The sequence below is a fragment of the Passer montanus genome, unplaced genomic scaffold (genome assembly GCF_014805655.1).
Source record: "Passer montanus isolate IOZ18808 unplaced genomic scaffold, ASM1480565v1 scaffold73, whole genome shotgun sequence".
NCBI classification, from domain to species: domain Eukaryota; kingdom Metazoa; phylum Chordata; class Aves; order Passeriformes; family Passeridae; genus Passer; species Passer montanus.
Window position 1 is genome coordinate 3,083,758 of NW_024372481.1, and position 24,318 is coordinate 3,108,075.

Consider the following 24,318-nt stretch of genomic DNA (forward strand, 5'->3'; position numbering starts at 1 on the left):
CCCGTAAGGTCTGTGCAGGAGCCCAGCCCAGGGGACAGTGCCCACCACACCCACTGCAGGCTGCCCTTCCCATGGCGCTGCTGACCCTGAGCGCTGCTCTGCCCTCTCTGTCTGCTGGCACTACAGAAAAACAGAGTCGTCTTTTTTGGAGTGTAATCTCCTGCCTGCGACAAGGAGCCACGCAAACTGATAAATTGCAGATTAAACGAGTGCCACACTCCACTCCAGCCCTGGCTGTTAATTCCCCTGTTGTGCAATTCCCGGCTCTCAGGGCCTGTCAATTCCAGCTAATCGCAGGAGGCACTAAAACACTCTGCCCTGACAGCCCCGGATCGAGGCACCCCTGACTCCCGGCTCAGGTGGATTGCACGCATCACTTATGCACAAATCAGCAATATGCCAGCAGGGAGGAATTATGTCCGATGACAGCCCAGACATGAGGTACATATTGCAGAGCCGGCGAGCCCCAGCCGCCGTGACAGATTGCGGCGCGGGGCTGCGCTGGTGCGGGAGCGGATCCCGCCTGCCCCGGCCCCGAGCGCACCCGGAGCCACCGGCCCGAGCCTGTCCTCAACCCTGCGCCTGTCCCTGTCCCCAACCACACCCCTGCCCCTGCCCCTGCGCCTGTCCTCATCCCTGCCCCTGTCCCCGTTCTTGTCCCCATCCCTCTCAGTGCCACAGCCCCGGCTGCCCAAAGGGGCGAAGGGAAAGAGGAGAGAACGGGGCTGGGATTGGCACCGTGGGCACACGGAGGGTCCCCCCCAAAACGCCCTGCAGTGCCCGGCTGGGGTGGGGGCCAGCCCCGCTCAGCCCAGCCCGGCTCTGCTGTAACATTCAACTTGTCGTAGCCTGTGATCCTGAAAAGCTGAAATTAATGACAGCCTTGCAGTTGCTCATTAATAATTGCTTCATTACTGTACGCAGTTGCAGCCTCCTGACAATGATGGGGTTTGCTGGTGTATTTCTAATTATCTGGCATTTCAGCTCCCTCATAGAGTCCCGGTGCTCCCCGACGAGAGCCGGCTCTCGGGCAGGAGCAGAGCCCGGCTGCTCCCGCACCCGCAGCTCCTGGGAGGGGCTGGGCCGTCCCGCTGAGCCCCCCCGGGCACCGGGACCCTGCACGCCGGGCTGAGCTGCCCCAGGTCCCCGCGGCACAGCTGTGCTCCTGCTGAGGTGGCTTTGGGAGCAGGGACACGGCCGGGGGAGCTGGGAGCTCCAGGGCACACAGCAGGTACCTGCCTGTGCCTGCAGGGCTCAGCGTGCCCTCGCCACTGCTGTCCCCATGGCCATGCCACAGCTGTCCCCTGTGCCACACCACCACTGTCCCCATGGTCACACCGTGGCTGTCCCCATGCCCACACCACCATTGTCCCCATGGCCACGCCACTGCTGTCCCCATGGCCACACCATGCCCATCCCTGTGCCCACCCCACATCCGTCCCGTGGCCATGGCAGCCCCACAGGCCTGGCAGTGCCCCTGGCTGTGCTCCAGCCGGGTGAGCAGAGCAGGAGGAGGTGCCAGAGGCCTCGGTGGCTCCTGGGGCTGTGGGTGGAATTCCAGCTCCTCGCAGAAACCCGCCCAGCAGAGCTGGCAGTGGCAGTGGCAGTGGCAGGGGAGTCGTGGCCGTGTCCCCACGCTCACAGCCTGGAAATGACCACTTGTGCCCCTGCCCCAGCTCCCAGCCCATTATGGCACACGCAGGCCCCGCACTCCCACCTGGGGAGGGGGCTCATTTGTAGTTAAAAATCTATTGTGACTTGTCAGAAAAATGAATAAATGAGCACATTATTTTTTCATTTTGGAGCTCAGCATCTGTTTGTCTAATCAAGAAAGAGAACTGGGAAAGTCAACCAGGGCTGACGCACACATTTTATTTAACTTTTCCTCTGTCAAAGGAGTTTAAATGTGTAATGAACAGGCCATGGTGATTTGAAATATAATCCCATTACTCTGATGAGATTACCCAGGCTGTGAGAGTTCACAAATCATGCTTAGGGTTTTTAGAGTGAACAACACCCTGTTGAGATTTTTTTTCTCTTTTTGCATTTAAGCAGAGGTGTGCGGGGAGAATAAAACATGACAGTGCTTAACCCTTCATGCAGTGGAGCAGCAGCATGGAGCTGTGCCCAGGGCCAGCCCTCCCCGTGCCCCAGTCCTTGGTGACCCTGAGATGTCCCATGGCCACGGCAGCGATGCCAGGAGCAGCACCTGGCCAGGGCACGCTCCTGCTGGCCCTGCTGGCCGTGTGCCCACTGTGCCCACACGTCCCTGTCCTCGTCACGTCCTTGTCCCCGTGCTGCTCAGGGGTGGCTGTGCTGGGGGGTGATTTAAGGGACATTAATTTCAGCTGCAGCAGCAGCACCCAGCCCCGCAGCAGCGCGCTCCCATGAATTCATGGGCCCATTACAAACATGTCTCCATAAATAACTGCCCCCATTAATCTCAGGGCTGCACCCACGGCTCTGCAGTGGGCTTTGCTTGCTTGTCCTGGTGCCAGGTCTCAGCCCCCCCTGAGACAAAACCCCTGGGAGGCACCAGACTCCTGCCACCCCAAAGCCAAAGGTGCCTTTGGCTGGAATTGGGGCTCTGGGAGCTCGTGGCAAACCCTGCAGAGCCCAGGGAGAGCACCCAGTGCTCTGGCCTTGGCTGCCAGCACGTGCCAGGGTGCCCTGGGTGCCCCTGCTCAAAGGTCTCTCTGTTCTCCTGCGCTCTGGTGAAGCCAAGGAGGTGGAGGGGAATTGTCCCTGTGCACAGAACTCCTCTGGCAGCAGGATCAGAGAGAACCCAGGGAATCTCTGCTGCCTCCAGCAGCTGCCTGCTGCAGCAGGAGCCACGCTCTGCTCTGCTCTGCTCTGCCCGGTAGCAGGGATGGGAACAGCTTGCCTTGCTGACCCAGTTGAATGCCCATCTGACTCAATTACATCTACAGCTACCGGGGAAGGACCAGCGATGGCTCCTGCTCAGCTGTGCTCACCCTGAGCCACAGCGCTGATTTAACTCCTTCAGGAGCGCTGGGCAGCAGAGATGCCTGCTCTGGGGCAGGGATGCTCAGCTCCTGGCATGCTGGACCTTTCCAGGATTGAGGTACAAGCATTTTATTGTGGCATGCTAATTAAACACCATTATGATGCACTCTGCAGGGTTTAAGGAAGGTTTCCCGTGGGCCATGTATCACGCTGAATCTGATCTTTGGAAGCAGATTTGCTTTTTAACTGTCAGTGACTCTTTTGGAGCACATGGACTGACTTTGGGCTCCTCGTGCAGCCCCTGGAGCAGCCTCCAGCAGCAGCCCCTGTGTCCATCTCTGCCCGGGTCCCAGGACACCCACACCAGGAGCAGGAGGGTGACTGATGGCAGGGAGTGGACACAGCTGCTCTGGCCAGGGCACTGTGCCACCAATGTCACAGACAGCAGAGGTGTGAGTGGTTGAGTTTTTCAGGCTCTCCTGAGAGCAAACCTGCACATGCTGAATCCCTGCTGATAATAAATACATGTGAGGGGGTGGCAACAGCACTATGGCCATGGAAACAGGAGATTGCTGCAGTTTCTGTACCAAATAGGCAATTTTTCAGTTCAGTTAAAAAGAATTGAAACTGGGTGGCCAAAGAACATTCACAGAGCAACTTTAATGTTAAATATTTCACAGAGTTGGTTAAAAGAGTCATTTACATCAAAGGGGCTTTTCCCATTGTATCTGTGCTGCATTTGCACATAGAAAATATAAAAAAAATTACTAGAATACTATAAAATAGCGTTTCTCTTGTTTTGCAGATACCATGGAAGACTGTACAGGGAGGCCTGGCCTCGGTGGTGCAGGGCCAAGCTTCTGAAACCCAGAACAGAACCAGAGCAGGGAGAGCCAGCCCTCCCCTGCCCAGGGCTGCTCCCACGCTGCGCTAAGGCTCAGGAAGATTCCTCTGTACAAAAGCAAGGTGGGAGGCTGGCAGAGGGTGGGCAGTGCCCCAGCCCCGTGGGGAGCCAGGGCAGCTCTGTGATAGTGTGTGCAGAGCTCCAGTGGCCTGGAGAGATGGAGGAAAGACACCTCTGGTGAATTCACCTCTGGTGAATTCAACCAAACCGTGCTCTGGGTGCAGCAGCCATTCCCCTGCTCCCCGATGGAGCAAGGATGAACAAGGCCAAGATTGTTACAAACCCCAGCACAAAGTAGGTCGTAATTTTTATTGTTAAAGAATAATACTGAGAGAAGGTGAAGGCATTTCTCAGTGCCCAGGGGCAAGGTGCCCCAGTGGATGTGCCAGCCCCGCGGTGGCAGCAGCTCAGGATTCCTCTCCACCTCAAAGTGGATTTCCAACCACTGTGCTGCCTTCAGCAAGGAACTTCCAATAAAGCATTTGCAAAGCTGAAAAGCACAGTTAAATAAAAATATTTTTGAACAAAACAAACACAACAGACTCGACTGTCTCAGTGCTCCCTCGCTCCCCTGCCATGGCTGCTGTTCCTGGCTCACGGATGCCTCCTGCACTTCAGCAACAGAAGTGAAACCATCTGGGACTGCAGCCTCCCCCCAAAAGAACTGTGCATCATATGGACCTTGAAAAAGATTACATCTGTTTATTAATAGTAAAAATGGATACATTTGTCCTACATTTTGTTTTTAGAAATTTGATCATGTCACAAGCAATACCTGCGTGTACGTGGGTGGATTACAGATGTATATAATTTATTTTAACCAGGCTGTGAAATAATATGTAATCACATCTCTTCTTGTGATTGTACATAATACAGTAATTAAATGATGCCAGTCTACGTCATTCTCTTATTTCTAATCAAAGGAACCTGAAGCGTAACAGTCTTCTTTCCGGCTGATATGGCTCTTTATTTCTGTCACAGGGGAGACTTCCCATGGCCGAGCAGGGGTAATCTTGCAGCCGTGAGAGACGGGAGAGTTCAGACTCCTGCTGCCCTGCCCGCAGCAGGAGCAGCGTCCGGCCCCGCGCGGGCGCGGCGGCTCGAGCGGCACGCAGGCCCCGAGGCTCAGCCTCACTGCTGCCCCGACTTCTTCTCCTTCTGGAAGCTAAAGCTTGTTCTCCTGCTCAGCTTTCTTTGTTTCTGAGCAAAATAATCTGCTCTGGCTGTGCTCGCCCGCGACTCTAGGATATAGTTAACCTGCAAGACACGAGGTGGGGTCAGCGTCACCCGGGGCTGGGCACGGACCCCCAGCCCAGCCCTGAGCAGGGCTCTGCCCAGCTGGTCCCAGAAACCACTGGCAGGGTGATGGCAGAGAGCCCAGAGTGCCAGCAGAGCCCTGGGCTGCCCTCCTGTGCCCCACTGGGGTCACCCAAACCTCTGGGCAAGGCAGGAGCAGTGCAGACCCCCCAGTGCTGGGACAACCCAGCAATGAGCATCAAAAAGGACTTTATCAGCCTCAGTAAAAAGAATTCTTCCATTGTGATGTTTGCATACTCAGCTAATCTCAGAGTTTCCCTGTGTTTTGGCACATTTTACTTGATGAAAGCATTTTAAAATGATATTTAACAAGCCTGCTACTCCCTAAATTTATTATCTCCAATGCTTTGTGATAATCTCAGAGATAATTTTAATGGAAGGTTAATGCAAGAATCAAAAAGATAAAAATGCCCTTTGGTCTGTCATTAGCTGGTTAATATGCTGTGGCTTAAAACTTGCACAATTTTATGCACTGTAGAGTGTTTCACTTTCATTGCATATTACAGCTTAAGGCATAAAAATATAGGGAATTTTCATGGTCAATAAAGTCTCAGTCCTTCTCACTTGATCATCTAAAAAGCCTAATTTGAAAAGTCTGATTTTTCTGCGCTCCCTAACGCTGATGGAATTGAAAACAAACCAGTGACTTGTGCATGAAACTAGAGAATGTTCTGTATAAACAAACTGCAACTTGGGAAAAAAGTACTGCTCAATATTATTTCTCTCTTGAATATTCATGTTATTGACAGTAAACCTTTTTTTAGCCTTTGTTTATGACCAGACTGGGATGGGTGGAAGCATTCAAAACCCAAGGAGATGTGGCATGGGGATACTTGGGCAAAGGTGACCTTGGAGGTCTTTTCCAGCCTTAATGATTCTATGATTCCATGATTCCAAGTGTTTGGGATTGCAATAGCAATAGAAGAATTGGCCTAACAGCTCACAGAACAGAAACCCCCTCAAACACACTGACCTCCTGTGTAATGAATAAAAGTTATTTTATTGCACGTCAGTTCTTCAACAATCCTCTAAACTCCACCCAGCCAATAAAAGCAAACATAACAGATGGTTTGCCAAAATTACTGCTTTTGAATTTTGACTTGCTATAAAAGATGAACTTGTGGAAAATTCCATTTAATTTTTCAGGAGTGTAACAAAAATTTGTTCCCCAAAGCAAGGGAGTTTGTGTCTGTAGAGAGCCCCAAGGAAAGCAAACAGCCCTGAGAGAGGATCAGGGCAGAGAAGAAGCCCCTGTGTGCTGTGCAGGGACACCTGAGTGTGGGCAGGTGCACCCAACCCCTGCCTGGCACAGGGCTGCTGACCATGTGTCCAGAGGTGGAAACCACCTGGACACAATAAAATGTGGTCGTTTCCTATAAAATTCCACAGAAAATGGTGTCTCTATTAACAAGAAAAAAGCACAAAAGGAAATGCTACGCACAGCCAGGCAGTGGCTGCGTGGCTGGTGGAAGGATGAATAAAACAACAGGCATGGAGCAGCCATCCTGGCAGGTCAAACACAGCCCAGTGGTCCTCAGGCTCTGCACCCTCGTGTGTTTCCAGAGCCTCCTGAATACTCACATGTCTAACAAGTGGTAAAACACCAGGATTTTGGGTCACGTTAAAATTTAATACTCACCTTCAGTACAATTTCATTGACAGTAGCAGCATCTGATTCAAAGTAAAGGTGTTTGTAGTCATGATTGCTTAGATATGTAAGTTTAAATATTGCATGACCTGCAAAGATAAGAAAAAAACTGCTTAGAATATTCCTGTAAAGTTTGAGCAGAGCTCGTTGCCTGACAGAAGAAAACCACAGATGGTGATCTCAGCGTACCATCAGCACGACAGAAGGAAGCAATGAAATGCTGACAGGCTTCTCATGTCATTTCAATTTAAGGCAAGTGGTGGCTTACAGGAGCAGCTGAACTCCAGTCAATAAAGTTCCTTTTCCCATCACATCCCCACTGCAGGAAATGCAAAAATCCATCAAATGGCTGGTTAGCTCTGCTCGGCCACGACGGCGCTGCAGCCCAGCACCGCGCCGGGGCTGCCCACGGGAGGTGGGGGAGGCTTGTACTGAACAGAAAACGGCAATTCATCCCAGAGTCACCACCCAAACCCTCCTCCCAAAGCTCCACGTGAGCCCAGCTGGCTGCTGGAGGCCATGGGAGCAGCACCAAGCACAGGGCACTGAGGGACAGGGACACGCCGCCACCAAACCCCAGCGCCGTCCCTGGGCTGGGATCGCCCTTCCCACACCAAGGAAAAGCAAATTAAACTAACTGAGACCTGCTGGCACCTTCCTGGCACTATTCCAGATGGAGGTGCCGTGTGCTGGCCCTGTGGCACGTGGTGCTGGCCCGTGGCTGCCCTGGGACAGCAGTCCTGGACTCCCAACGTGCCGTGCCAGGAGGAACGACTCAGACACAAAGGTTTAACATGGAACACGAAGGAAGGCAAAATATCCTTCACTTGTATGGATGCTGATGGCTTCAAAATTAAAATTAAATGTATTCTGTACATGATACTTTTCCAACGGTTTTCTAATTTATTCAGTTCAACGGTCAAAGTTAGCAATCCATAAAGTAACAGCCACATTACTGTAAATCCAGGTCTTTCCTGCAGGAAAGCTAATTGGAAATCTTATTTACATTATCTAATTCTCCAGATTTCCAAAAAGTGACTGATATATGCTCAGATTGGTGGCCAGGAAATTTGAGATGCAAGTATTTTATTGTGGCATGTTAATTAAACACCATTATGATGCACTAATCTGGAATATAAATTCTGTATTGAAAAATTGGCTAATAATAATAATAAAAACCCAACCCTTTAAATCATTTGACAAATGATGCCTCGGTGGTACTAAAAATGCGGAATTCCAAGCTGGGAGCTCATCAGCATGTTAATGCATGCAGCTTTGCCTGGCACACAGCATCTTAATGATTCCAAAAGTGCCAGTGCACCCCTCCTGGGGATGGGACACAGCACTGTGCTCCACCAGCTCCCACCATCTTCCCTGGACATTGAACATTCCACACAGCTTATCAGAAATGAAACTGGCACAAAACAGGGTCAGGGGATCCCAATGAGCTGCTGCAGTCTGGGTTTTGGAAAGTCACTGGGTGACTCCTGCTGTGGATCAAGACCAAACCTCTTCAGTGCTCCCTGCTCCCCAGAGCCCAGCCTGGCCTCGTGCCACGGTGTCACCGCGTGTCCCTCGGGCACTGCCCTGCCAGGGCAGCACTGCCAAGGGCAGCTCCTGCTCCCACGGGCACACAGGCTGCTCTGGGCCAGCCTGCCCAGCAGGGCACTGCCAGGAGTGGCTCTGCAGGGGCTCCAGGAGCTGCTGGGCATGTGGCACCGATGGCAAAGCCACACAGCCCCTCCTGTGGGACTGGTGACTCGGTGGAAAGAAGCCAAGAAGACTTTTCCTTAGAAAGCCCCATTACAGCATCATGTTTATGGGCTCCAAGTCCACAACATGCTACTTACAGCATGAAATATGAGTGCACTGAAATCCTAACTGGCACTTTGCTCTGCTACTCTTCTAGCCAGATGGAATTTATGAATTGTGAGATTGATTTCCATTTCCAAGAGTGCTTAAATATGTGATGTACCTCTTTCCAATAGAGCACCACCCCTGACAATTCTGAGATCAATAGGAGCTTCCATGGTTTGATGTTTCCGTGTGAGAGGATCTGGTAACAAACAGCAGCAGCTCGAGTGGCTCCTGCTGCACGTGATGGGGGATTTAGAGCAAATGCAGGCACTGCACCAGCAGCTGCTGCCATCACTCCACACCAGCACTGGTGGGTGTTTGCAGGGAGCCTCAATGCCCCGCAATCAGGATTATTCAACAACAGAAAACCCACGTTATTCCTGATGATGTTTGTCTGTTAAAACAGTGATGGAAAGCAAATGGAGCTGCTGTTACCAGCAGCTTTGTCACGGGGCAGGGGCAGCCCACGCTGAGCCCAGCACAGCCAAGGGGTCTCGTGCCAATGCCCCTGGTGCCCCCTGAGCCCCCAGCCATGCCCCCCAGCCCCAGAGCAGAGCAGCATCTCCCCTGCTGCCCCTTGGCCCCAGCTGGGAGCGCTGATAAATTTCCCCAGCCCAGCACTAATGGGTTCCTGTGTGGTTACTCCTGGAGAGGAGCCTACAGACGGAAGGGCAGGATGCTAATTCACTGGGAATCCACCAAGGAGAGCTCATTTACTCCTTCAGCACCACGTCTCCCGTTCAGCTGCTCAGCCCAGCTCCTGATTTTTAGCACCACTGCACTGCCAACGAGGCGAGGGAAGAGGCCCTGCAGCTCCCGGCTGCCCTCGCCCTTGCGGGGCTGCTGCAGCTCCTCGAGAGCCTCCACCCTGCACAGCAGCCCCCAGCTCCCCCTCGGCTCCACACAGCCCCGAGAAATCTGGGGAACTACAGCTCCACACCTGCGGCCATAATGCGCTTGTGCAGGCAACAGTAAATCTTGTGCTAATTCCTGCAATCTTGGGAAAACATCCAAGCCCTTGGTGGGCCCCACGCTGCACCTGACACAGGTAGAAAAATAATCACTCTAATCTAAGTACTAAACTCGTTTTATCAAAGTCCAAAAGATACATTTTTTGCTTGGAAAACAAGGATATGATTCTGCACAAGAAAAGATAATTTTTTTACTGAATCTGCCAAGACTAGAAAGTTCTTCTTTCCCTCCCGCCCTGCAATTCAGCTCTTACCCAAACCCTCTCTTTGCCAACTCTGTAAACAGAACAGAATTAAATCACTAATTAGACAGAGGATGAAAAGAATATTCATGAATTGGACAAAGCAGAAAATAAACAAACACTAGAAATGCAAATTTATGTTAATTTTTCAATATACCTTGATGATTGCTTTGTCATTACAGGGCCATAAGGCAGAAGTCAACAATTAAGAGTTATTAGTGGAATAAATAGCTGGAGAAGGACTCTCTGAAGAACAAAGCACTTATGGACATCGTTTGACATCACTGCTTCAGAAACTGTGACCTCAACAGGCTCAAACCCTGAAATCTCCTCTCATGAGCCCAGAAAGGATGCAGAAGGATTGGAAATACACCAGTAAAAGGCAAGGAATGAGGATAGTGAAGTATGCATCAGCAATACTTTTGTACAAAGACATTTCCTCCAGCCCCTGCATGAGCTGGGGGAGCCACTGCTGCATTTCACCCAAAGCACTGGGGAGGGGCTCAGCTGTCTGAAATCCACGTGTGCTACCCCAGAAATGATGCTGTGAGCCTGGAGGGAGGCCTGAAGAGCCTACAAAGCTGCAAGAGTTGTGTAGGGTTAAAAAACATCCAACACCCTTCCTGACACCCTCTGGTAACAGAAAAGCACAGGGGAGGTCAGGAGCTGCAGCCACAGCTGGATTATCCAGATGTGGCACTGAGCTCAGCCAGGACACACAGAGCAGGGATGGGGACCTGAGTGTACAGGGGGGGTCAGTCCCATTTCATGCAAGGGATATTCATCCCAGAGGTACATAAGTCAGAGGCAGTGAGGGCAGTCAGTTCTGGGGGAAATCCTCACCCCACTGGTGCCAGAGGAGTCACTGATGGTTCAGGGTGCCCACCATGAGCCCAGGGGGGATCTCCTCAAACCAGGGCAGTGCTTAAGTGGGAATAAATGAAAAGACTGTTAGGAAAAAAACAGCAGCTGTGGTCCAGCTGGCTTGCCCCATTCTCCAGGCAGCAGCATATTCCATGATCTCTTTTCCTCCAACCCTTTATGTTCCACTGTAGGCTTGCTACTCACATTGCTATTAGAGGGTGACGTGGGTCCAGATGTCCTGAAAACAGAGCTGCAATTAAAGTGCAGCACACACCCACTTTTGTGTCAAACTGTGGTAACTATTCACACATCTGGATTATTTTCCCTCAAAGCCCTCTGTTTCTTTAAATTATTATCAGCGGCAGAATGCTAATAAAGATTTTTGCAAAAATGCTGAAAATTGAGGTGCAACTCGGGGTTGCCCAAAACCTCTTTACCAGCAACCTTGTTTGGGGAAAAAAAGATAAATAAATCAAAATGCAGTGTTTCCACATGGCAATGGGCTCCTCCAGTGCGTCTGCACCTCATCAATCACGCATTGTCTGCCGGAGAGGCGAGCCTTGTAAATGTCACATCCACTCAGGCCCGAGGAGAGGCGAATCAGAATGCAGCCAGGACTTTTAATTGGATAGTGTAATTAAACTAAAAAACCCCAGCAGAATAGCTTTGACAGGATAGATGAAGACCCCTTTTAATAGGGCTACAAAACAGATTTGTTAAAAGGATGAGGCAATGCGCGCTCCTGATTGCGCTCAGGAGAACTTTTACGAGCGGCTGTTGGAGGGGCCGCAGTTAATCAGCACAGAGCACTGCAGTGCCCGGCTCTCCTGCCCTGCAGGGCCAGGGCACCCTCGCTGCCAGCCCCTCTCTGCAGGGACAGGTTCTGCTGAGTGCAGCCCTGGCACAGCCCGAGCCCGCCGGGGCACACGCAGCCATCCGTGCCGCCCCACGGCACCCCTGCCTGCTCAGCTGCCCACGGCTGGCCTCTCCCTTCTGCTCCACTCCTGGATGCTCCTTTCACTCCCAGCCTGAAGTTTGGGAACATTTTCTCTGCTGAACCTGTTTTTTTTACCTTCTGGTCAGAACCTGTGAGAAGGAATTTTACTGGGTTACTGCTTGCTCCGTGTTGGAGCAGGGACATCAGGAACCGTGATATCCTGATATTTTGTGCACACACTGCCCCTGCTCTGGCCCCACTGCAGGCTCTCAGCAAACCTGCACCAGCTCTGCTTGAGCCCCCAGAGAAGCAGGAACCCAACGCTTCCTGGGTATTTTCAGCCCTTCCACAACCCAACAACGAATTCATTAAATTAGTACTACCCAATGTGCATAATCGGGATGAACTGGACACTGAATTAGAACATCAAATACCTTTAGCTTTAAATGAAAACTACATAAAGGGGGTTCAGGCATCGCTCTGGCCATCACTTGCAGCCAGGGTGAATACTGCTGGAAAAGCTATTTTCGTGCAGATGTGGAATTCAATGGGAAAGACTGACTCGTGTAGCAACATCAATCAAAGCGTCGGCTCGGCTGGCAGCTCCCGACAGTAAGGCAGGTTCAAAGGTCACGGGATAAAGAAAAAGCCAAGCTCTGGTTCAGCTCTAATATCTCCTCGCTGGAAGTCTTACCGAGGTACCTGCCCCCCTTCTGCACTCGCAGCTTTCATTAATCTTCTTGCCATCTTTTTTAACTAGTCATGCAGAACCGCTCGATAGCGAGACATATAATGGGGAGGCCCTGTGCCTATTACCAGGTTAACACTCTGTTAAGCCCCAGTGCAACAATGGAATCAGAATTTAAAGGAAATCTTCAGCTGCAGGGTGCAAAGCGGGCAATTAAATTACAAACTGAAGTTACCCGTGTACTCCATGACCTACGGAACACCTTTGTTTAGACTTACCTTCATACTGAGGGTATTTTGACAAAGCAACTGAGATGTCTCTGCTTCATGAAAACAAAAAAAAAGCAGATAAAGGATCACAGAGAATGTTGCTTCAGTGTTTCAAGTGAATTATCGAACAAACCCAATTTCTGCAGCTCCTGTAAAGCACAGCTGCCTGGGAGAGCCCTGGGCAGGTTCTGATCAGGCGTGGTGGCACAGGGGGCTGCCCCAGGCTCTGCTTTCCTTGCCCAGCTTGGCTGTGCCCAGCAGCCCTGGGCATCCACCAGGGCCACTGGGGCCACAGAGCACTGCACATGGGCAGTGGGCAGTGACACTGAAGTTTCTCCCCTGTCCAAGTAATGTAAGAGACATTACCAGAATCAGATTTCCTTTAAATTACACTATTGCAAAGGGATATAATTGTATTAAACGTATTATGCTGCTTCCTTAAGACTTTATATTATGTACACTTAATTGAGATACAAAGCTCTTTTCAGCTATAAAAATGACAACTACTTTATTAAGGCTTAAATCTTATTTCTCCATGATAGGATGCTTCCTTTCAAGACTCAAAACATTCAGAATCTCTCGTGATAATCAGGCAGAACCTGATTTAAAGAAGATGTTTGTGCCCAGTGTTGTCAGGTTCTAATGGCATCGAAGCAAGCCAGCAGGGCCATTAACTCTCCCCTCAGTCTAAATCCAGGGAGTCTGATTTAATTTACAAATAAAACTTCAAATTCTGACCCAGGGCTACTACAAGGGCAAACAAAAATCATCAGCCATCCCTGCCTACAATCCCCCCACTAATGGCAAATGAGATGCCAGAGCTTTCTGTTTTCATTTTCTGCCCTCACTGAAGGCAGCTCTGAGTTCTGTGAACTCTCAGCACAGGAAAACTCAGCCTGTCCAGAACAGCTCCCAGCTGTCCATCAACATCTGAGTCCTTTCACACACACACAGGTGCCACCAAAGCTTCTCTGCAGGACCAGTGCAGGGGGAAGCAAAGAACAGAGCCCGAGACTCCCCACTGCACCCTCGTGCTGGCCCCAAACCCAGAGTCCAGCACAATGGGACAAGCACGAGCACTGCTGAAAGAGGAGAAGGAGCAGGTTTGTGTTACAAGAGATAAAAACATGAAAACAAAATATATTGCAGAACTCAAAGACCTTATCTGTAGTCAGCCTCTCTTTGCAATAATTCATTCAAGAAAGATCCGGGAATAATTTTTGATGTAAACTCTGCTACAAACATACATCATGGTGCTGATAAAAATCACAGACAAAACTTGTGAAATACAGTGAGTTTCATTCCTTTATGCTACTAAAATAACTTTTTTCCATTTAAAATTCAAGAGATACTGATCTGCTGTTCAGTTCCCCAAAATGCATCATTCTGAGATGTCACACTAAAAGTCTTTTCTGCTGGCCTAAAATAATGACTTTTGGAACATCTTTAGTGAGTTGGGAAAAGGTCAGCAGTTTCAGGAGGAAGTATTTTCTCCTTTTGGAACTGTGCTCAACCATTATTTAGTAGGAGAAGTTTAAGATGTTCCCACAGAAATGAGCAAATAAGCCCCTCAGTACTGTCACGGCTGCCTTGGTTGACACCTGTCAGTGTCCTCTGCAAAGCCACCTTGACTCCTCACTCAGTGCTCCCCATGTGCAGGTACTGCCCTCCTGCACCTGGGCTCTCTTTGGGGGTTGGAACTCCTGGGTTCCAGGATTTGGGTACAAACACAACTCCCCAGAGCAGCAGGTGCTGCTGGAGCCCCATCCTGGTGTGCAGGGATTGTGCCCTGGTGAGCTGACAGCAGTGGAAACCCCAGGTTTCAACTGGACTCTTCAAACACAGCCTTTTTGGGGGCACCCTTTTATCCCCTCAGTGTCTGCATTTGCAGAAATGTGGATAAAAGCAGAGGTGTGAGAGGATTCACCAGCTCTAACTGACCCTCGCACTGCACACAAAATCCTCACGTGTTTCAGACTGCCAGGTCACTGGGAAGCTTCTCCTTGGGATTGTGCCTACCCAAGCACCATGAAATCTTGATGGAGAGACAGAAAAGGAAGACAATGACTAAACCAAGAACATGGAGTAGGAAGGGGTAATGAAGGGGAGAAGGATATAGTTCAATAATTGCTGATAAAATCTGTGGCAGCCATAAATTTACTCTTCCAAGAGAATTCAACAGATCATTACCTCTGTAAATATGTATCACATAATTCTCCCTCTCTGTCACCTTGCAGATAAGTACTTAATACCAGCATCTCACTACCCTGCAGAGGCACAAGTGCAATAAAATCCATCTGAGCTTTTGAACTGCAGTCACTTTTTGATAGTAGACGGTTCCATTTTGGCCCCACTGGGAGCCATTGCCCAGTTCTCCCAGGGCCCATCCTGTGCTTTTTAGAACAACTTTTCCAGATAGAGACTCTCATTCCTCTACTGACACAACAAGCAGAAGCCCTTGCTTTTGGAGTTGCACAACTCTGACCTCGGGGCAATGGCTGAGCTGGGATGTCCAGCTGCCCCCAGCCCTGGCTGTCACTGCTGTCCTGGCCTGGTCACCACCACAGAACAGAATGCCCAGAGTGGCACCTTCAGTCCCAGTGACCCTGCAGCCATGGCTGGGGCAAATCCACACTGAGCTGACACTTACTCTATGTCCAAGATCTTCAGCTCCACCAAAGACATTTAAAACCAGTCTGGAAGTTAAAAAGTGCCTAAAAATTACAATTATGTTGAAACACGGATTTGCTGGGGGCTGGAGACAGCTGGGCAGAGCCAGTGCTCCCTTGGTGTCACAGTGGGCAAGAAACACTGAGTGATGCCATTAGCTGAGAGCAGCATCAAAGGACACTCGTAAAATGTGTGTCTGTTTATGCTGTGTTCTCTACAACAGAACTGAGTCAGATTAAAAACATCCTGTAATGAAAAAAACACACCTATAGAAAGAAAAGGACATGGTAGCAATAATTCTTTGGACATGGAGCACATCCAGGGAGGCAGAGAAGAGAGAACATAAATAAAAAGGACTACTCACTTGGGCTTTTTTCTTCCGCAAGGTCACAGGCACAGAGGAGTTCAGAATCGATTGAAATGGGTTTCTGCTTAATCCAAAACTTAGTGCTGGCCTTCTGATTAGTAACAGGGTCTATCTCTACCTTGTCTCCAGAAATACCTGAGATGAGAAAGAATAGAGAGCCACAAGAGTGATCTGTTTAACCGATTTCATATCAGCCGTTTGACACACTTTATAAATCTTAAATGGGCTGAAGGTATATTGCCCTTCTGGGCTTTCTGAAAGCACAGGAGCTTTTGAAACCAGAAGCAAATGGTTATCAAACTGCATTGATAATCTGCATTTTATTCTCCTGCATAAGCATACCAAAAGAAAGAAATATCACAGAAAAGATTCTGCTAAACGCATACAGAGCTCTTCTGGAAGCAGCAGCTACACGAGCTGTGAGATTTATGGGAGATAGTGCTGGTTCTGCAGTCACCACTGCTCTGTGTAACAGACACTATCACCACCCACCCCACTCCATCTGCTGTACAGCAGACATGCAACCACAGAATAACAGGACCAGAGGTGCAGAAGGTGCTGAGCTGGAAGGGACCCATCAGGATCATTGAGTCCAACGCTGGCCCTGCACGGGACACCCCAACAACCCCACCCTGCCTGAGGGCACTGTCCAGACCCCTCCTGAACCCAGGCAGGGCTGAGGCTGTGCTCACTTTCCAGGGAAGCCTGTTCCAGAGCCCAGCCCTGCTCTGGGTGAAAATCCTTTTCCTGATGTCCAACCTAAATGTGCCCTGACTCAGCCTCAGCTGCTCCCCTGAGCCCTGCCAGGGTCACAAGAGCAGAGGTTGGCACCTGCCCCTCTGAGGTTGGCACCTGCCCCTCTGCTTCCCCTCGTGAGGATGCTAGAGCCCCCAGTGAGGTCTGACCAAACAAAGCCCCCTCATCTGCTCCTCAGGACACCTCCAGACCCTTCCCCACCCTCGTGGCCTCCTTGGATGCTCTCTAATGGCTTTGTGCCTTTTTCACATTGTGGTGCCCACAGCTGCACACAGTTCTCAAGGCGAGGCCACACCAGGGCAGAGGGCAAGGAGGATCCTGCTGGAACCAGCCCAGGAACTGAACTGAGCTGAGCAAACTTCCCAGGCAGCTTTTTACACCCAGGTGTGCAGAGCCTCAAAAACAGCGAGGTGTCTTCAGGATGGGTTACAGCATGAAACTCGTGAGACACCAACAAAAGGAAGCAATGTAGGAAAAAAGTGTTTAAATATCATTTAACTCTTGCATCTCTGGAAAAAAAGCAGAAAACTTTCTCCCTCCTGAGGGTTCTGACAAGGCAGGAGCCTGGGGGGGTCTGGCTGCAGCCCCTGTTGTGAGACCAGGCCAGCCTTGCCCACCCCACTAACCCAACACTGCATTAAACACACCTCACATCAGAGAGATCACACTGCAATTCAGCATTGTATCAAGAGTCCAATTAACACCCAGGCTTCTGGAACTCACTGATTTGAGGAGGCTGAGGCTGTATCTGGAGCCCATTTTGGTTTGTGATTTAATTTTGGACAGATGATGTAAAATTGGTATTGGTATTTCACTGTAATGGTTCATTATTCCAAGTGGTATTTGCTGTAGTTTAAGGAAAATATGGAAGTTGATGACACAAAGTCTCATTTTCTCACTGAAAAAAAGTCAGGGGAAGTTCTAAAAATAAAAGTGCAAATTCTTGGTGTGTGAGGGCTGTTCCCCATCCCTTCCTCTAAGAGCATCACCCCTATAAATATCCTCAAAAAAATGTCACTGTTTGGTCCTGCAACTTCAGAATTCACAGTCAGTCAATACTGTTAATGCACCTTGTTAATTTGATAGGATTTGTCAGGTAACTCCACTGGAAAATTATATAAAACTGTTCCAGATGAACAGATGATAGTGACATGAATTAAAGTGATAGAACAATAGTGGAATATAAACCAGAAATGACACCCAAAGTGGCTGTTGATTTATTGCCATCCTGAGTTTGGTTCTGGGCTTCCATGTATATTAGTGCTACAAATCTGGGTCCATTTAGCAGCGAGATGCTCATACATACATCACCAGCTCCTGCTCCAAGCCAAGGTCACTCCCCATTGCATCAATCTTCTCAGCAGAGGCTACTTCACCATTTTGTAACCATCTCAGATGGAACAGACTTCCTCCTCTTTCATCTTTTTTTTATCATGTAAAATACACTTTAACTTCTATTATTTTTATCTGCAAATTGTTGCTGTATCCTTCATCCATTATTTCTGTATCTCGACATCGCTGGCTGAAGCTCACCCACATCCAGAGAGCACATTGACAAAGAGTGTTGTCTTTTTTGTGTTATTGTTCTCACAATCTGGATGTGTTGAAACCTAAAATCAAAACAGTATTGTGTCTGTGGCTTCTGCAGTCTCTGTCTCACAGCACAAATCACTCATACTCAAACCCAAGTGAAAATGCTCCTTCTAGTATTTTTAATTCATTCATTTTGTCAAAAGCAATGCCAGCAGTGTGTGGGTCCAGTAGCAGTGCTCTGTTCTTGCTCCCTTTGTTGGGGTCTGCAATTGCCCCCTCCCCTTTCTGAAATACTTGCCAGCAGTAGTTTTCCCTGACAATATGCTCCTGTTAGTGGTGCTAATGCAATACACAAGTAAATGTGTCTTATTCCCCCAGAACATGACAGAGCCTGTGTAAAACTGCTGAGAGTGCTGCTGCGTGTGCATTACCCTGTGGAATGGGCTGAAACACAAACCCCAGCCCTGAAACTGCCACCTTAAATGCAATAACCCCCCACTCAGAGGGCTGGGCACTCCCCCCATGGCCATCCACACATCACCTTTTACCACAGAGTTACGCACAATGACCAGAAAAACAAATTTACGCCTCTGTTTTTCATAAACCTTGTCTCAAATTCAGTGATCAGGCCTCAAAACTGCTAAAACATTTCAAAAAGTGCAATCCCACTCCTGCACAGCCACTGACACCATTGATCTGCCAAGAGGGAGCAAAGGGATGACTGAGGATTTTTGGGGTCCTCAAGAAAACTTGCCCTGCACAGAACTGATGGCACAAAAAAGCTGCAGAGAAAAGTCTTTGCAACTGGCCATCACCAAACTGCTGCAGAGCAGCTCCCAGACCAGTCACCATGGCTTAAAACAAAAATTAGCCCCTGTTTTTTTTCCATTTCAGGGAGGAAGAAGCAGCCTGTCACTCACAGGTAACACGTAACACTCAGCTCAAACCCAAACAGCCCCTCAGTCCTTGTTTTGCCAATCTTGCTCTTCTAATACCTTTAAAAAAAATCAGGAGAAACCCCAGCAACTGACTCAGACTTTATAGAAAGATTTTGATGTTCTACATTTGCCCAAGGTTTGAACACCCTGCTGGGGTTTTCTTTGATTTAAAAAAAAATTAGATTATAAAGCCCCATTGTCAGTGCACTGCCATCAAAATCACACAGGTTCACAGACTGTTATAAAAGGGAAATTTTATGGTCCTTACAGCACTGGGCAGGGTCAGCTCCTCCACTGCTGCACAAGTTAAGCCATTTGTTTCATTTAACAGCTCTTCTCCCTTAACCATTTATCTTTAGTGATCTGTCATGACCTTTTCAAGCTCTCATTTCTGACACTTCCCAGATACAGTGAGTCAAACTTCACTGGAAGCAAACGATCACACCCCGAGAGTTTGCTCAAGGCAGCGACATGCCCAGCACTGCCCTGCTGCAGCACAGCAGATAAATCCTGCCTCAACTAGACAGCTCAAAACAAACCAAAAAAGCCTCTTCTGTGAGAGTTTCACACACACGTGCTCTTACGTGTGCTTCAGGATGCAGGAATGAAGGGACTGTAGTGACAACTGGCATGGTTTAACAATTCTGAATTCTACAGAATAAATGTATTTTGTAAACATTATGGCACTTAATATCTTACTGCTGAATCATTTCTTTATGGAAGTATTTGCAGGAATGTCACAGGTCACCTACCAATGCATCATTAATCAAATTTTCACAATTTAAACACAAAGATAAAAAGCCATTCAATCATTTTAAAACAGTAATGGGGCTTTTATAATTCAGGATTCTGTCAGCCCTTGGCCTTCAGGTTTTCAAAAGCATTCAGCGAGCCAATAAGGACAATATAAAACCTTTAGAGAATGCTCATTTATTTTGTTCCACCTCAAATTTCCACTAGGTCGTTAAAAATCTTTCAATCTCAGAAAAGGAAAAACCCAATAACTCCCAATTTTGCAAAGCCCCATTTAAAAATAACAAAACAGTTGGCAAGAAGCTTTCCATTAGGAAGCCTAGACTGAAAAAAAGAGACGAGGTCATTAAATAATGGCCTTCCTTCAGAGGCAACATGTGCAACTGATTGGGGATAATAAAAATACCGAAGTATTTTCAACGGAAAGCAATATTTTTAACTGCTGAAATGCCAGCAACACTTTCAAGGGCTCCATGAGAAATGGGCCAAGGTGATGGTGACTGCTTCAGGGATGGGCAGGCAGCTGCTGGCCCCAGCTCTGGGCTGCCCCATGCCATGCTGCACTTACCTAACTGCACGTCCGTGGTGAAGCGCAGCCGGTGGATCATGCTGACTTTGAAGGACTTGTAATGGTGGCTGCTGAGCATGTCCTGCACCGTGGCAATGTCGATCTGGGGGTCCTCCTCAGACACCTCTTCTCCTCTGGAACCTGCAAGACAAAGCGCGGCTCCTGACGGGGAGCTTTGGCTCAGGGCACACGGGGCCACGGGGCAGGCTCCGAACGCCCAGCTCCTGCCTCTGGCACGAGGAAACGCCACCCTGCAGCCCAGGGCAGCCACCGGGGCACTGGGCAGGCACTTGGGGCTGCGTGGAGAGCAGCACACCGTGCTGCAGCCAGGCCAGGGGGCACAGGAGCGTGGGTACCCCAGGGGATGAGCCTGCTGGCCACCCAACCCTGCCACCCAGCAAGGGGGCAGAGCTGCCCAAGGCCACCCAGAGGTGTCTGTCCCTGAGGTGTCTGTCCCAGAGGTGTGTGTCCCTGAGGTGTGTGTCCCAGAGGTGTGTGTCCCCGAGCTGTCTGTCCCAGAGGTGTCTGTCCCAGAGGTGCCCCTCAATGCCACCCAGCTCCCCCACGTGCCAGCAGCACCTCGGGCATGCTGCTGTGCAGCTGCACTTTATTTACTGATTAGTATTCTCATTACCACTGCAGGTACTGCCTTTAGAAAAGGCAACAACTCATTAAGCCAAAATGCCAATTACTGAAAAAATATAACATGCTTTAAAGATTTTTTACATTTTATGACGTTGGATTAACACCAATTTCAACATTACTATAATGTGATATATAATTGCACAGAGTAATTTCAATGCCAGCTGCTAATAAAGCACCTCAGCTCAAAATGATCATTCAGATGCTGGTAGATAAAGTGGCATAAATATGTTTGAAAACTGATTTAGCTTCTTACAGGAGATCCTGAGGAACGACACGTTTTGTTTAATATCCTGGCTAATGTAGTCCTAAAAGCTGAACCAACTGCCAGTTCAGAGAACTAAATTTGCTGCAGGAGATTAATGAAAACTTTCTATTTTGCTGAAATTTTAATAATGGGAAGGTGAGATGATGGAGTTTTAGTACAGATCTTAAAGCTCCAGCAAAGCAGGTGCCAACTTGTCAGATTTTTCAGTATTGATTTTGCTTGAGACTGGTATTGTTGGAGTGGCATCAACACTACACCACTGTGAGCATCTGCTGTTAAATGAGTCCAAAACCACATGGGGAGCATAAAGCAGGAGATTCCCAGGACACAGAATCTCACCACAGCTCTCCCTTCTCACACACCACGGCCCCAAAGGGTTAAGCTACAAATTGGGCTGTGCCATTCGACTTGAAAGGATTCCAAAAATCAAATTAAACAGTCTCCATGTGAATTTATGCAGAGCCATCTTAACACTGCAACCACTCCATGCTCCAGAATGACAAGATAAATTGTAATGGCTCCTTCCGAGACATTACAATGCATTTTGTCACAGACCCCTGTGTTAATGTCTCTATACTATGGATTATCATAATGTATCATGTCAAACCCTCATGCTGCACTACTCCAAAGATACACTGAGATATGTCAAACTTTTTGGTGCACTTAAAAGCGTCTGGAGAGGCAGTGGTGTGGCATGCCTGGCAGTGAGGCAGGAGGGTGGCACTGCCACTGGCACTGGGAGCCAGCCCGGACCCTCCAGGCTGGAAAGCACTGGGGTGTCCCCACCACCCTGTCCCCACTGTGGGGTCACAATGGCACCCTGTGCTGGCACAGGAGCTGGACATGGCAGAAGTGACCCCTCCCCCTGACCCTGGCTGCCCACACAGCCCCAGGGCAGACCTGAGTCCCTGGGGAGCAGAGTTTGGTCACTTGGGCCCCTCTCCTCCCTGGAAACTCTGATTTCAGTGAGACCAGCAATGGGAAAACAGCAGCAGCCCCAGAGCTGGAGGCCAGGCAGGAGCCAAAGCAGGAGCCTCCTCCCACGGGACCCAGGTGAGGCAGAGCCTGCTGTGCCAGGGACCCCTGGCAGCGCCCAGCACAGACAATGGCACAGCACCGGAACGCCACAGGCAGCCCACTGGAGAGAAGGGAACCTGCATTTCCTCCACAAAACAACAAAACACAAAGTTAACTGCACTGCAAAAATGTCCCTTATTACTTTAATGTACTAGAATATTGCTTAATGAAAGTTCTTAATTGCAATACAATTAATTACATACACAGAGTCCCCAATTACATTTTCCAATAAGACATTGGCTTTGCTATAGGTCTAAAGGCACTAAACCAATTTTAATATATTAAGACCAATTTCCCTTGAATACTAATTACTATCTAATGATAAAATGAGAAAGAGGAACTTTCCAGAAGTAAGATGGCAAGAATAAAACTAAATTAGCCATGAACGGCTTCCTACCACACATAAAGGCATTTCACATTACAAAGTGCAGCCTTCAGTTTAAAGATAAATCTTTGTGCAAGTTAAAAGTTCTGCACACTGGAAGCAGTTTATTAGCTTGAATGCTATTAGTAAATGCTGGCTGGAAAGGGGATTTCTCCATACATATTTCTTAATAATGGAAAGTTTTTGTTTCATTTAATACCCTGAAATATAAACTTTCTCTTTGCCCAAAGGAATGTGGCTGCTCTTCTCCCAGGAGATGCTTGCCATCATCCATATCTATATTTATAAATTACTATGAGACTATGAAGAGCACATTTACAAGTAATAGCTGTTACAACAGAGTTTTTTCTGACTGGAACATCAAAGCTAAAAGTATTTCAAATCAAGACAGAATGCACAAAGTGAATATTTCAGTTTGCTGATAGGATTGGCAAGCCATTATTTTATTAATAGTGCAAAACTGTCAATATTTCTGTTCTAATGTCATGCCAAAAGATAGCTCCTAAGCCCCCCAAAATCCATTTTCTGACTGCAGGGGGGAGCCAGGCTCTGCACAAGGCAGGGCTTGTGAGTGATCCCACAAACTGCACTGCCCTGGAGCCCCTCTGTGCAGGGTCACCCTGCCTGGGCAGTGCCCACCCTGCTCCTGCTTGGGCACAGAGACTGCTGCAGAGGGCAGGAGTGCTCCAGGGCAGGGAACTGGGAGCCAGCAGCCCCGGGATCCAGCCCACACTCTGCAGGGCTCTGTGCAGGAGCAGGGCTCACTTTGGTGTCCCCTGGCCTGGCAGGGAGGGGGAGCAGTGCAGCTCAAGGACTTCAGGAGGAGGGAGAAGAGTCCCCTCAACACTCTGACATTTATTTTGAGCCAAGGCTCCCGAGGCTCTCCTGGAGCACAGCAGACTGACTCCTGCTACACCACTTACAAACTTCCAACAGATTTACTCTTTCAGTAATGGTGCAACCTGAACCCAGTCATTCGTGAGAGCAAAGACCTGCAGGAGATGCAGCTACAGGCCACAGCCTGGATTCCTCCACAGATGATGAAAATGCATTAAAAATGGAGCATCTACAGTATTCTTTTAATTACAGAGCCTGGGTTTTAAAAAAATGTTATTTTAAATCACAAGCAAAACCCCATGGAAGTATGACTAGTGAGCATCATTTCATAGATTAAAAATCAATACAAAAATAATAGGTGGGATGCAGACGTCGGGGAATTCTGGCTTGTGGAAGAGCACAACTCGATTAGTGAGGTCAGAATTGCTCCATTTCCTCAGCACAGCCCCCCTGCTCCCCCTTGCCAAGGTCTCTCCCACAGTTTCTCAGAACCACTTTATGCAGAAACGAGCCAGGAGCACCAGGAACATTTTGGGAGCAAGCCCCCCTCACGGGGAGCAGCAGCCAGAGCTGAGTCAGCCCCAGCAGCACGGGGAGCTCAGGCTGCTCTCCCTTGTGCTCCTGCTGCAGCCAGGGCTGCTTTGGGGGTGCTCTGCTGCCATGCTGGGATGAAATGCAGTTACTGTGGCCAAAAAGCACCAATTGAAAGGTTTAACCTTTGCACAGAAAGAACAAACTCTCCCACTACTTGAAGCAGTTTTTACTGTGGCTCTGTGCAGTGCTCTTGGCCGAGGGCAGGACTGTGACTGGCTTTACTCATTAGTACAACCAACATTTTTACACAAAATGGAATGAAAGAA

General features: G+C 49.0%; 1 protein-coding gene across 4 annotated transcripts in view; it reads right to left on the reverse strand.

Annotated features, from left to right (window-relative positions):
* Positions 1-4,549: 4,549 nt before the first annotated feature.
* Positions 4,550-24,318, reverse strand: part of MAPKAP1 (MAPK associated protein 1) — a 76,730-nt gene continuing 56,961 nt past the window's right edge. For all 4 annotated transcript variants that reach the window (XM_039730527.1, XM_039730530.1, XM_039730528.1 and 1 more), the window contains 4 exons: positions 20,250-20,390; positions 15,699-15,836; positions 6,828-6,925; positions 4,550-5,128 (listed from right to left, as the gene is read on the reverse strand). In XM_039730527.1, the coding sequence (XP_039586461.1) occupies positions 5,003-5,128; positions 6,828-6,925; positions 15,699-15,836; positions 20,250-20,390 (503 nt within the window). In that variant the 3' untranslated portion in view covers positions 4,550-5,002. The remainder of the gene's footprint in view (positions 5,129-6,827; positions 6,926-15,698; positions 15,837-20,249; positions 20,391-24,318) is intronic.